Source organism: Myotis nattereri (genome assembly GCF_964212035.1).
Source record: "Myotis nattereri genome assembly, chromosome: 9".
NCBI lineage: Eukaryota > Metazoa > Chordata > Mammalia > Chiroptera > Vespertilionidae > Myotis > Myotis nattereri.
Window position 1 is genome coordinate 59,585,765 of NC_138084.1, and position 14,345 is coordinate 59,600,109.

General features: G+C 44.3%; 1 protein-coding gene across 2 annotated transcripts in view; it reads left to right on the top strand.

The window, feature by feature from the left end:
• Positions 1-11,898, top strand: part of FAT3 (FAT atypical cadherin 3) — a 663,604-nt gene extending 651,706 nt beyond the window's left edge. For both annotated transcript variants that reach the window (XM_081099132.1, XM_081099133.1), the window contains 4 exons: positions 1,621-1,734; positions 4,153-4,212; positions 4,783-4,818; positions 5,417-11,898. In XM_081099132.1, coding sequence (XP_080955258.1) covers positions 1,621-1,734; positions 4,153-4,212; positions 4,783-4,818; positions 5,417-6,039 — 833 coding nt within the window. In that variant the 3' untranslated portion in view covers positions 6,040-11,898. The remainder of the gene's footprint in view (positions 1-1,620; positions 1,735-4,152; positions 4,213-4,782; positions 4,819-5,416) is intronic.
• Positions 11,899-14,345: the final 2,447 nt, after the last annotated feature.

Sequence of the window (14,345 nt, forward strand, 5' to 3'; positions counted from 1 at the left end):
AGGGCCTCTGTTCTAGTCTAGTGCTGCCCCAACTGTTCTAAATCTACTGACTCTGGTTTTCTGGAGACACATTTATACTTTAAGTTGATGTCTTTGGTGGACTTTTTACCATAAATATATTCTCTCTAAAATCATCTGTAAAGTTAAACTTGCCGAGCCACTCGATCAAGCATGTCAAACTTAAAGGCTAACATGGGCCAAATAAATGAAGCATGCGGGCCGCAAGTTTGACATGCTTGCACTAGATAAAGGAAAGGCTCATTTTTATTTAACGATGAAAAAGCGGGGTTTGAATAAATGGAGACATGCAGAGAGCAGTTTTATGCACGGCACTATATTCACCAGGGTAGATCATTTGTCATTCTTTCCCTTGTGTTCAGGGCTAAGCCTGGTGCCCACTTCATGCTTTTCAAAGGCATGTCTTCGTATTGCCTGTGGTGTGACTGTTGGAAGGTGCATTTCTCCCTGGCGGGCATCTCTCTCCACTCAGATGTGTTGTTTAGCTAGCTCATCATTTTGCTGTGTCTTCAGCATCTGACAGCAGGGACAGAGCCATGGCGCTGCCCACTACTGCCATCACCCTTTGTGGGAGAATCAGGCATTTCCCCAGCCAGGAGCAGGAGCAACTTTTCCCTGAGTCACAAGTCTCCATCTCTTCATACCATCATGCCATCATCATGTTACAGGGTGATGTGAAGCTTTTCCTGGTGGTCATTTCCCTCCACCCACTTCGTAATGTGACAGCTTTATTTCCTCAGGCCAAAACTCACATTCCCCGCCCACCTGCCCCTCCCCCCCCCCCGAAGTATTATTGGGTTTTTATTGAATACATTTCTTTCTTTGTTAAGCAAGGCGGTTAGCTGGCGAGACAATCTCCAGGTCGCCAATTCATTTTTTCACTTGACAGTTTCAAAATATGGGTTGTTTTTATTGTTTTCCTTAGTCCATCAAATAAGAAGGTAACCCTGGGGAGGGAGGGAGGGAGGGAGGGAGGGAGGGAGGGAGTTAGTTCAGTGTGTCTTTGTATGGCAAAGGAGGAAGTGTGTGGGTGAGGGCACCTCTACACCGCCAGCTGCCCTCCTACCTGAGTGCAGAACATGGTCATTCCCAAAGCTGATGCGACACTGCCCTCTAGAAGTCAGTGCTGAGAACTCCACTCGCTCCCAGAGACTGAAGTCAGGATAATGCAAAGGCGTTCTTGCCTATAAAATATGTATACCCCTATTTTAAAAGCAATCTCATTTAACCCAGTGTTGACACCACATGGGTTCATGTAAATGATTTAAATTAACTCTGAATGGCAGAGAGCAGCCCTGACACTTCATCCCGGTTCACTCTTCAGTTAGGCTTCCCTTTGAGGAGGGGGCAGCTACTTTGGGCTGTCAGCTCTTTGGAAGCTCATTTACCAAGGGTTAAGGGTTTGAATCCATAATGTAAATCACTTGATTGACAGACAGACCTTTGCCCCCAGTGGCACAATCAATTCTCTGCTGCGGAGCTAAATTATTTTCTCTGAGCAAATGAAAGAACTCCGAGGGGTGAACTCCGGGGGTGGCCGGGCTGGAAGTACGCACGAGGTAACCAGTGTCATTTCTGCTTGTTCTCTCGCTGTCCACCAAGACAAAGGAGTTGATGACCCGGGAGAAGTGACCTGCTTTGCAGGCAGCAACAAAGGCAGCAACTCTGAAGTGCAGTCTCTGAGCTCCTTCCAGTCGGATTCTGGTGACGATAATGGTAAGAAGTCATGGATCTGTCTCCCCAGGGTGGCTTCTGCTTCCTGTGCTGGCATCAGTGGTTGAGAGGAAGGGGATGTGACCAGTTTGGGTTCTTGTCCTGATCCTGGGCATTTGCACGTGTTCACCAGTTTTCTGGTTGGCTCCATTGTTGGGCCTCATCTATTGAGCTGCAACTGTGAGCAGGCCTGGGGATCTGCATCAGGGGTTGGCAAGGTTCCCTTGGGCCTCCAGTAATGCGTTCTCTTTGATTTGGTTCATGATGGAACTGCCTCATCCCAAATGATAACCACTAGCAAACAGTGTAATTTATGTGTGTGTGTTTTTTAAATTTTACTAATCATTATCTCTTCACTATACATCCAACCTCCATTTTATTAGAAATTAGTTAAGAGGCAAGACCTTCCCATAGAAACTCCTTCCCATAGAAGTGACATCTTCATTCAGTTGAACCCCCTTATGATCATTTGGGGTCAAGGGCCTTTGCAGAATCTGTTGAATACTATGCACCAGCTCCTTAGAAAAATGCACATACACCCAGAAGTTGCATGCAATTCCATGTGGTTCATGGACCTCCTTGGCACTCCAAAGCATTTACCTCTGCTCTTGTGAACTTATGTTAATGAAGAGGTTGCTGGACTGGGTTTCCAGAGCTAAGGAACCAGCTTTGGAAGATGGGCTGTGCTCCTTGTAGCAGAAATGGTCTTAATACAGCCAGAGTGGTGAACTGAGAATAATTTCAAATAGTCATCCACAGAGATAGTTAGCCTTACCTGCGTCATTTTCTCATTTATAAGCAACGAGAGGCCTGGAGCACGAAATTCATGAACTCGGGGATGGTTCCCTTGGCCTGGCCTACGCCCTCTCACAGTCCAGGAGCCTTTGAGGGATGTCCGACTGATGGCTTAGGCCCGCTCCCTGCAGGAAGCGGGCCTAAGCCGGCAGTTGGACATCCTTAGCACTGCTGAGGTGGTGGGAGAGGCTCCCGCCACCACCGCTGCGCTTGCCAGCCATGAGCCAGGCTTCTGGCTGAGCGGCACTCCCCCTGTGGGAGCACATTGACCAACAGGGGGCAGCTCCTGCATTGAGCATCTGCCCCCTGGTGGTCAGTACATGTCATAGTGACCAGTCATTCCACTGTTCGGTTGATTTGCATATTAGCCTTTTATTATATAAGATTAGCAAAAGTTGAGTATTTATTACTTTATGTAATCATTCAACCCATAAACCCTTGTTGAGTTTCTTTTGTGTGCTGAACGCTATGCTGGACATTTTGTCCCTAGAAGTGCAAAATTAAAACAACATTGCCTTTGCCCTCCAGGTAAACACGGGAGCAGGTGAGCTCGAAGGCCACAGCAGTCATGGAAATAAGATAGTCCACTTTCACCACCACCACCCAAAATCACTTCCACCCCAATACCTGGCACCCCTGAGAGCCTCAGTTTATCTGGCTACTGGGATGACACACTATATAACAGTGCCTTTTCTTCTGACCATTTTTAGGAGGTCAGGTGCCTGCCTCTAGGTTTGCCTGGGTGCTCATTCCTTTTCTCATCCCCAGCCAGAGAGAAACAGCTGTCACTGGTTTGTGTTCTGTAGAGAAGCAACCGAGAACCGATAGTTTCCAAACTCCAGGCAGCAGCTCCCGCAGTGGTGCCAAGTTGACTGTTCTCATGGGCTCTGCTCTATGTGCTCTAAAGTCACACGCTCAGACTTACATGTTTAATATCCTGGATTGGTCCTGACTAAAGCAGGCAGTACTAGGAATTCTCATTAGTTTTAACAAGTTGCTGGTATCCAGTGTTAATGCAACTCTTAGAGAGTACAGAAATCTCCTTCCCTGATTCTAACTATTTCAGAGGTCAAATGCTGATGCCTGTCTACACTTTACTGGAGAGAACTGGGCCTTGGATCATTCTGGGCTATGGTGGCATCGTGTGAGAGTGAAGCCACCAGCCCTGCAAAGGTTATCCTCCATCATGGCACTTGGTCGTGGCGGCATGGCTGATCAACAAAGAATTCTCTTTGGGAACAGTGAGGTCTCCTCTAGAGCTTCTGGGAGTTGCTAATGAGAAATTAGCCTGAGCTTGATGAGCCATTGCCTTCCTAGATGGATTTCACTGGGCCGTGAAGTGTGAATGTATGACCCAGCAATCCCTGCCCATCCTGCCTTTCAAGGAGGCATGGCCCCGGATGTGTGCCATTTCCCTTCTCTTCCCAGAATCCTGGGACCCTGGAAAACAGTGTCCACTGGATCACTGCCTACTGGATGGACTGTGGGAAGGCTCTGGGTGTTTGCATGCTGCACCTTTTTTGTTGCTATTGCTGTTGTTAAGAAAAAAATCACGTATGTGTAAAATACATAACTAACCTGAAGCTGTCCTTCCCCTCCCTCCTGTCTTCTTCTCCTGGCCACAAGCATCCATAGTGACTGTCATTCAGCTTGTCAACAATGTAGTTGACACTATAGAGAATGAAGGTATTTACTTTTTTTCTTCCATAGCATTTCTTTGTGTAAAGAGTTATCCTTTTGGGAATATTGCATCCTTGTTATGCTGAAGTAGGGGTGATTTTAGTCAGCTAGCAACAGAGGAGGCAACACACAGGTGTTTTTCAAGGGAGACACTGAATATTTCTCTAGGAAATTGGGGTAAATTTTAAAATTTTGAAAAAAATCGAGTTTATAATTTTTTCAAATACATGGGATGCTCTTTTTATAAAATCTCGTCGAAGAGAAGAGTACCCAAATACTTGGAATCAAGATTAATGCTAAATTCATTCTTACATGCAACGTGTATTCATTGAGCACCTACTATGAGTGGGAATACTTAAGAAATCATTCAATATATTAGGAATCAATTTCAATCAGGTAACTTGTATTAGTGTCATGATACAATTAGGGCCTGGTGTGGATGGGATTTGTCTTTTTATTTCCTAGATAACAGTGGGGAGAAATAGAGGCATGTTTTTAAGTCATCTAAAATGTTCTCCTTTGCCCCCTGCACATGGATGGATGATCAGTTTTACCTCTCACTTTGTGTTTAAACAGTGTCTGTCATGGATCAAGGACAGAACTACAACCGAGGTGACTCTGCTGTGACGCAGCATAACGTTTTCCTCCTGTGTTCTGAATTGCTGAGTTCATTCTTACCCTGTCCCTCCCCCTCCATTTTTCTTTGATCTGAGTTTTGCATGTTCCAGGTGTCTTGTGAGCTTGGTATTAGAGGCGAAAGCCCTGCCCACATCCCCCCTCCCCCAGCTACTCCTATGTGTGTGGTTCATCCATTGGCGTGCACACCTCCCTGACTTTTGTGGTCCACAGGACAGCTGACGCATATCTCTCTGGGAGCATGTTGCCAGCCTGGCTCTGCACTTGGCGTAGGGATAGGAAGAGAAGATGGGGTAGGGGTTCTGTGATCCCCAGCATGCCCTTGCTGGCCATCTCCTGGCATGGCTGGTGTAAGGTGCTGCAGCCCCATCTCTCAGAGCTGCCATTGCCTTGCTCCCCCAGGGCCAGAGCATGGGCTGGCCCCTGATTGAGCCTGAAAGGAGCATGCACGTGACTTGGCTCCTTAGGGTCCCTCAGATGTGAGTTGCATGCCAGGTCGTTATCTGCTCCTTTCCAAACCCTGCCCCAACTCCAGCCTGGAGGAAATTAACTATCAGGGCTTCTCTGCTCACAGCCTACCACTGGGACACCTCTGACTGGATGCCGGCCGCCCGCCTGTCGGACATAGAGGAGGTGCCCAACTATGAGAACCAGGAGGGAGGCTCTGCACACCAGGGCAGCACACGGGAGCTGGAGAGCGACTACTACCTGGGCGGCTACGACATTGACAGCGAGTACCCGCCCCCTCACGAAGAGGAGTTCTTGAGTCAGGACCAGCTGCCCCCTCCCCTGCCGGAGGACTTCCCGGACCAGTACGAGGGCCTGCCACCCTCCCAGCCTGTCTCACTGGCCGGCACCCTGAGCCCAGACTGCAGGAGGAGGCCCCAGTTCCATCCCAGCCAGTACCTCCCACCTCACCCCTTCCCCAACGAAGCAGAGCTGGCGGGCCCGCCTGCCGGCTGTGAATTTAGTACTTTTGGCGTCAACATGAACCAGGGCACCGAGACCGCGGGCCCGGCAGACAGTGTGTCTCTGTCCTTGCACAATTCCAGAGGCACCTCATCCTCCGATGTGTCGGCCAGCTGCGGCTTTGAGGATGCCGACGTAGCCATGAGTGACTACGAGAGCGTCGGGGAGCTCAGCCTCGCCAGCCTTCACATCCCCTTTATGGAGACTCAACACCAGACCCAAGTGTAGGGGACGCGCCTCGGTGCTTTGCGCTGTTGGGTTCAGAAGGAGACTGGCTGGGCTTGTGTCTCCATGCAGAGCAGTGTGTTGAGCGGAGGAGGAAATGCAGGTATTTCCCACGGGGACCTTCTTCACAAGTCAAGCTGTTTCAAGCCAGTTGGGTGCAAAGGAAAAGGCTCAGAAATTGTTTCTGAGAGGGACTGATCGCCCTTGCAGTATGTACTTGTGTTCATGACCAAGAAAGCTCGCCGAGGTTTTAAAGGAGGAATACATTGCACCCCCTAAGTTACACCGTCGGTCTTGTATGGCTTTGTGCAGTATTGTGCCCTGGAAAGTATTCCAGCATCAGCCCTTGCAGTATTAATAACTGGCAACAATGAGCAAAGAGGCATGTAATTTTTCAGCCAATGGTGGGGGAGAGGGAATGAAAATACTAGTTACATTGTTGGAAAAGTTAGTCACTTAGGCAAAAGGAAAGAAAAACAGATATTATTAAACAAACAAGAAAATGGGCTGGAGCCTTTAAAAATCAACTTTATTTTTTTTTTATAAGCTGCCCAATTTTCAGCTATAAAATTAGGTTTAGGTAACATGTTTAATATGCTTAGTTATTTTTGTTTGTTTGTGTTAAGCATCCAATATTATACAGTTGGGTTTTATGATCTTCGAGAAAGGTACAATGAAGAGGAACAAGAGGATATTTGGGTACCACTGTGTGGGCTGGGGACGTTAACATGGTTCAGGCATTAGAAAGAATGTGATTACCTGTTTTCCACGAAACATTCCTGGCTGTAACAACAATTTTAACACTCCTGCAGAAATTGGCCTTTCTTCTGAGAATCAGGAAATAAAAGAGGGGGAAAAGGTAATATTTTGGTACTTTAATCTCTATAATGAGAGATATTTAGAAGTTCAAGCAGAATTCACAAATTTAGAAAAAAAATCAAATATAATGACACTTTCAAAGTGTTCAACCAGATAATCACAGTTCTTGATAATGCAAATACAATTTGAGTGTTGTTCTAAACTGGTTCGCATATCACTATAAATGCAATTGTGTTTTTAGAAAAGTACATTCGTGTTTGTGTATAAATTATAATAGTGTGTGTGTGTGTGTGTGTGGGCCTACGTACAAGCACGTGCTTGCACTCAGTAAGGCTGCTCTTGAGGACCGCGAACGTGGACGTCTTAGGCTATGGACTACGTGGAAAATTCTGCCTGCGAGGCAGACCTTCCAGTTTCTCTAGATCTATGATGTCAGAGAAACACCAAACGCCATATTTTACTCCGGTTCAGTTAACTTTATTTTGGTACTGCCATTTATATTAACTTAAAGCAAAACTGTGCTTTTTTAAAAACAAAAACAAAAACACGACAACAGTATTTTGTTATCATTTTCTGGAACTAAACTCTTGTTTGAAAAATGTAATGTCTCATTACACCCTGGGGTTCTCCTCTATCTGACATGTGGACTTTGGCCGTGAGTTTCCAAAACTGACAGGGGAATCATCCCACGGGAAGTACAATAACTCAGCACTCGAAGCTGAACGTTGACTCGTTGAGTGACTTTCCTCTTTCGCTTCAATCAGTTGATGGCTGCGTGTGCGGTGGCCATGGTAAGTAAATGCATATTTGCACTATCTGCTTCATGAGCAAATCTGTGTCCACAGTTTCTGATGACACATGACGTTGGTGTGTAATTGCACTGTCCCGAGTCTGTGTATCGCCCACTCAGACATATTTTTAGTTGTTTCAGTGATGTCGAATCCACTTCTTTGTAGGAGTCAGTGTTCCTGAAGTTTGTTGTAAAAAAAAAAAAATTCCTTTCATTGTCAAGCTTCCTGAGTCCACGGATACATTTCACAAATGTTTCGGCTTTTCTCCTCTGCCTGTCTCTTGCTTAGATCTACTCACGGAAGCATTATCTGCACCGTGGGCTTGAAATGCATGAATTTCAACCTGGATGCTTTGGAGGATAAAAATCTTTGGTATTTTTCTTACGTAAGAAGCACATTTTTCCAGAATCATGGAGAAAATGACAAGCTAATGGTCTAGAATGGAATCACTGCTACACTTTTAATGATGCAATGTCATAAAAACCATCAAAGTAAAACCAACAATTCATTCCTCGACCCCAGGAAATATTAGGAGATTAATGCCAGTGAGTCACTATTGCTTACACAGCATCCCCTCTGGGGAGAATGCCTGACTGACACCATAATGAAGGAATAAATAGAACCTAATGCAGTTGTGAAGTCACCCAAGAAATCCGTGCCCTCCCTTGGCTCTGACCTATATAAAATACCTCTTTCATCAGAAGAGCTTCCCCTGGTTTTCTGCAGAATAGCTCTGCAACTAAATGTATACCAGACAAGCATGGTATGTTTTTATTCATTACCCTGTGAACACGTAGCTTTTCATTTTTTTGGAAAATTGGACTTCCCTGTAGATTATGAAATGGTTTTCAGTCAGATGGAACTAGGTGGGATGTCTGCTGATTTGAAGATCTGGAAGGGTCCTTAAGATTTGTCCAACCCTTGTATTTGTATGAAAGAGGGAACGTGCCCAAAGAGGGGAAGGCACTTGCCCAACCTCACACAGGAGGTTAAGTAGCTGAACATCCATTTGGCCAATATTCTTTTTTTTTTTTAAATATATTTTATTGATTTTTTACAGAAAGAGAGAGAGATAGACAGTTAGAAACATCGATGAGAGAGAAACATCGATCAGCTGCCTCCTGCACATCCCCCACTGAGGAAGTGCCCACAACCCAGGTACATGCCCTTGACCGGAATCGAACCCGGGACCTTTCAGTCCGCAGGCCGACGCTCTATCCACTGAGCCAAACCGGTTTCGGCTGGCCAATATTCTTTCCATGTAACAGTCACCGTTACACTGCCTGGGGCATGGCATCTGCTGGACTTCTGACTTCCCACCATTCTTGCTGTGGAATATGCTAGAAATCGTGGAGATTATTTCTTTGGAAGCCTCATGACCTCATGTTTGCTAGCAGCTCCGCTAGGGAGCATACAGTTACAGAATTCACACATTTCTTTGAACATTTATCAAAATGCTGCTTTCACCAAATGAATGTTTTCTAAAATGAGGATGGAATGATAATTACAGAATGGAACCCAGGCTAGTCATCAATTATGGTGACATGACACTCGGTTTATAAGATGATCGACAGGGTGCATTGTGGTTTTTCCTTTTTTTTCCCCAGACCAGTCCTGGTGTCTGTTCCTACTCCCGCCACGGTGCTGCACCACGTGGATACGATGGAAGCCAACTAGTGTTTTCCAATTTTGCTCACATGTATGTGCCGCCTCCTGGAAGCCAATGCCATAGCCTGTTGTAGGCACTTTACTTGTATGGTGCACATTCTGGTGAGCCTGGATGTTTGTCACATGGGAAGCAGAGCTCTGGGGCTTTAAAGGGTGAATAAAGTAGGTGTTTATTCAATGTCTTGTACGCGCCTTGCTGCTGCTGAGTTCCTTTCCATGCCAGCTTTCCATGTACTCACATCCTGCCCATTCACAAAGCGCCACTGGAGAAGACATAGCAATATGAGTAGGTCAAGTCCATGCAATTGTTTACCCTATTAGAGAACCAGTGTGAAGGCCTGGAAAGGGAATTTATGCTGCATTCCTGGAACTTCCCTGGGATTCCCCTTAGGAATCACTATTACAGCCTCGAAAGAAGCAAGTAAGATATACAGGGGTGAGTAAAAGTAGGTTGACAGTTGTTTGTATGGAAAAATATATAATTCAAGAATAAATAATAGTACAAGGATAAACTCTGTTTCACATACAACTATAAACCTACGTTTGCCCATTATGTGTGTGTGTATGTGTATATATATATACATATATATATATATATATATATATATATATATATATATACTGTCAACCATCTCCTACTTACTCCCCCCCACCCCACCCACTGTCCCCATTAATGCTGTGTCTACATTATCAAAGTCAGGAAATTGAGGAAAGATATAGCAAAATAAATCATTTAGGGTCCAGAAAATGCTTTCATATGAGAAAATTCAGGAAGATTTAGTGTTCATTTTGCAAGGGTTGCCCAAATAATTATCTCTTCTCTTTCCTCTGCTGCCCTTCCAAGACACAGGTATTGATAAAGTGATTAGGCTTTTATGTCTTATGTTTTTTAGCTTCAAACCATGGGGCATGGGGATTGGGAAAGGCATTTCTTCAGCATCATCGTTTTGTGTGGTCTGTGAGCAGGTGGTTCTGTGTTTTCCCTGGGTTTTGTCCTGCAACATTCAACTGCACATTATTCTGGTGAAAATCCACAGTGTCTTTAAGCTTCTGGTTGTATAATTCTAGGGTTTAGAGTCACCATTGGTGGCTTTGGCATCAGTTACTACTTAGCCAATTGGCTAAGAGAGAGGAAAAGAATTAAGATTTTCTTTTCTTATGTAATAATGAAAGCAATAATTACAAGTATGTAATATTACACAAAGGCCATAATAAGTCTCTTCCAATGTTTAGGATGCACTAGAGAATCATATAGTCACCTGGAGCGTGTTTGGACCCATTAGTATGTACTGTAGTACCCTTCCAGCAAACCAATACCTGAATTGCTACTATTGAACAATTTTATGAGCCCGTACTACTGCATTTCGGGAAGTGAGAAATGTGTGGGGAGTGGAAGCAGTTCTTTCTAAGCACTGTATTGGAGAGATTGTCTTGTAAATTTACCTGTTGCCAACAGGCTGGTTTGTAAAAGATGTATGTTTTGGTGTTTAAAATGTTTATAAAATTGTATATAATGGTTTCAATTTTCCAAGCTTTTGTAGATACTGTATTTGATGCCTATCAGGATGCTTTAATTTGGGGGGTCAAATACAATTCTAAGTCATCCATGCTGTTGGTCTGCAACCTTCTGAGGTAAAGACACACAATCACATAAAGGATTTGGGGTTTGAAAATGGTGTTTTTTAATCGTTTCAAAATGTACTGTAAACATTCTTTGGTTCTACTGTTTTCATTCCGCTTTCTCTGTTTTCAAGCAGATGTTCTTATTGGCATTTTTTAAATAAGTGTGTTTTGCCCGGTTACTCGGTCTCTAATATCAATGCCATTTCAGATTCAGACTAAAGCATATCATTTCTCCACACACATGTGCACTCACCTAAACTTGCACACACATCACACGCCAAACCTTAGGCAAAGGGGAAAGCTAACACTTGCAGTAAATCTTGCCCCTGATGGAAACGGAGTGTTTCTGCATATATTGCTGTTGGCAGGATTAGTCTGGTGTTCTTTTTCTAAAAAACAAAAAAATAAATAAATAAAATGAAAGAACAAAAACCACAAAAAAGACAGCCAAAAAAGAACAAAAACCCAACAGTGTACAGGTTTATAACTTACAAAATTTGATGGTTAAAACAAGTTTTCAAGTAAAAAGAAAAAAAATGAAACTAGCCGTTGTGTTGACTCTTCTTCAGTGTCTCCTTCTATTTGTCTTCAGTTACTGAGCACGTGGCCTGTGGGCAGTCTCCACAGGGCGGGTGGGTTTTTTCAGAGACTTCTCACCCCCGGAAAGACTTCTGCTGGTTCTGGTGCACTTGTGCTGGAAGCGCATGCAGCTCCTTCCCGGCACACACCCTGTGGGGTTTCCCCAGATGACAATGAAAACAGTGCTGGAGACAAGGACAAAGGAGGATCATGGCGTCCTGTCTCTGCAGAAATCTCTGCTAGACGCACCCCCACACCTTCAAGGCCGCCTCCCTTACTGGAAATCCTTGTTGTGCTGGCAGAGTTCAGTGTGCGGCACCCCTCTGACCACCTGGCCATCCCCACTGTGGTATGCAGGTAAATGCCTAACACCAGATGAAAAAGGGGGAGCACCAATTGGTTGCATTTGCCAATTCCTATAAGTACTCCTCTGATGGCTGGTTTCAAGTTACCAAGGTAATGTGAACCTGCTCGCAATAGTTCTAACAGTGGCCCTTACAAGCCAGTATGAGCCACTTTCAGCATACCACTGCCTGCCCACCAAGGCAATAAACTACTTGAGTTGTGTCTTCACTATCTTTGTTTTCCAGGTTCCCAGTATAGTACTGACCCTCATTAAATGTTTTTGAGTGAAAAATAAATCAATGATGTCTCCAGCTAAATCCCCTTGACCTCATAAATCCTTCCTCATTTTGGTGAACTTAGAAACTGCAGTGAGAAGGATTTCAAGAGAGGTGAGAGCTATAAGTCTTATGCCTTTCCACCCAACACTACAGTGATGTAGTCAGGAATTAAGCACCAGGAAAATATTTGTCCAGGTCTTTTACATGGCCACCCGCGGCAGAAAGAGAGTTAGTTTACAGGTCCATTCATACGTCAGCAATGGTAGAGCAACCCAGAGATGTCAGTTAAGAAATTGCATTGGGTCCTAGCTGGTTTGGTTTAGTGGACAGAGCGTCAGCCTGCGGACTGAAGGGTCCCAGGTTTGATTCCAGTCAAGGGCACATGCCCAGGTTATAGGCTCGATCCCCAGTGTGGGGTCTGCAGGAGGTAGCCGATCAATGATTCTCTCTCATCATTGATGTTTCTATCTCCCTCTCCCTTCCTCTCTGAAATCAATAAAAATATATTTTTTAAAAAAAATTTTTAAAAATTGTATTGGTACATTGGGGAAAGGGGAAAAGAAAAGTATTTTCATGTCAATCTTCATTCTTTGCTGGTTCCTGAGAAAAATCGCTGGTTCCAAGCTTGGAAATAGGTCTCTGTGGAAAGGTCCCTTTTGTGTGTGTACCTGGGTCAAGGTCCCCAAGAGCACTCCCAGGTTCGATTCCCTAGGAGGACTCAAGACCCAGCATATAGTTGTGCTCATGACTATTGCTAATCTGGGGAGCTTAATTACACTCTCAGCACCCAGAGTTTCATTAGAGTCAGGTCTTGTCAGCAGCCTCTGCCCGGGGTGTGCCAACATTCCAGACTCCCAGGAAGAATGCAGGTGTTCAGCATAAATGATACCAAGGTGGTAGGAACACTCTCAAGTTCAAGTTCTCAGACACCAGCCAAGGGCCAACCCTGTAAGCAGGCCTTACAGAGGATAGCATTGGGCCTTCTAGTCTCTGCCCAGTCCCTCTGGAATTTCTACCTGAAATTTCTACCTGGAGTGGACACTCCTGTTTGCCCAAACTCTCAATAATTAACGATTTGCACTTTTTGTGGACCCTTTCATGCGGCCTGCGCAGGAGCAGAGGAGCCAACCAACACAATTCTGCCAAAACATCCTGGGTGAATACAAGCTGGTCAATCAAATGTTGCTATTCAATACTGATTTGAGCAAAAAGTATCATTTTCAGTAACTAGTTCTGAATAATTGCTAGCTTGGGAGCATAACAAGGCAGTTTCTAACCTAGGTATTTGTCTTGAAGCATTTTGGCCCATTTCTCAAAATTCTTACATTTTTGTCTCCATTTTTTCGCTTTTAAATTCTATTTAATTTCCAGCCAATTATGCTTGCTCTGTTCTGTTTTTAATAAAGAAGATTTGGAACAACCTAAATATCTAACAATAAATGATAACTTGAAACAACTGGCACAAAAATTAAAACAGCCTAACAAGCAGAGCAGGAACAAGTAGGTTAAAGGTAGAAAATTCAAGCCCTGACCAGTTGAGTTCAGTGGTTGGTGCATACCCAAGGGTCTCAGATTCGATTCCCAGTCTAGGGCATGTACCTGGGTTGCAGGTTGGATCTCTCTCTCTCTCTCTCTCTCTCTCTCTCTCTCTCTCTCCTCTTTCTCCTCCTCCTCCCTCCCCCCTTTCCACTTATTCTCTCTAAAAAAAAAAAAAATCAATGGAATAAATATCCTCAGGTGGGAATTTTTTAAAAAGTAGAAAATTCAAAAATATTTTTAAAAAGTGTTCCCTTAATTTTTCTGGTGCTATTTCTCCCCTCCCTCTTTCTTTCCTTCCTTCCTTCTTTCCTTCCTCCTTTTCCCTTTCTTCGTTTCTTTCTTTCTTTCTTTCTTTCTTTCTTTCTTTCTTTCTTTCTTCCTTTCTTTCATTCTTCTTCCTTTTCTTTCTTTTCCTTTCTTTCTTTCCAAAGCAGTACAAGGTTATTACAAGCATGAGAAAATGAAGACAGGCAAAAGAAGGACATAAAGAACCCCTGTAGGATGCCTTCAAAAATGCTCAGATAATGAAGACTCCCCGTGTATGTGCATAGACACATATGTAGATGGGAGGGAGTTACATAATCAGAGCCTATTTTACATATTGTCCTGAAACTCACTGTGTCCCCTTAGCAATCTAGCTTAGACACCTTCGCAGGTCAGTGCTACG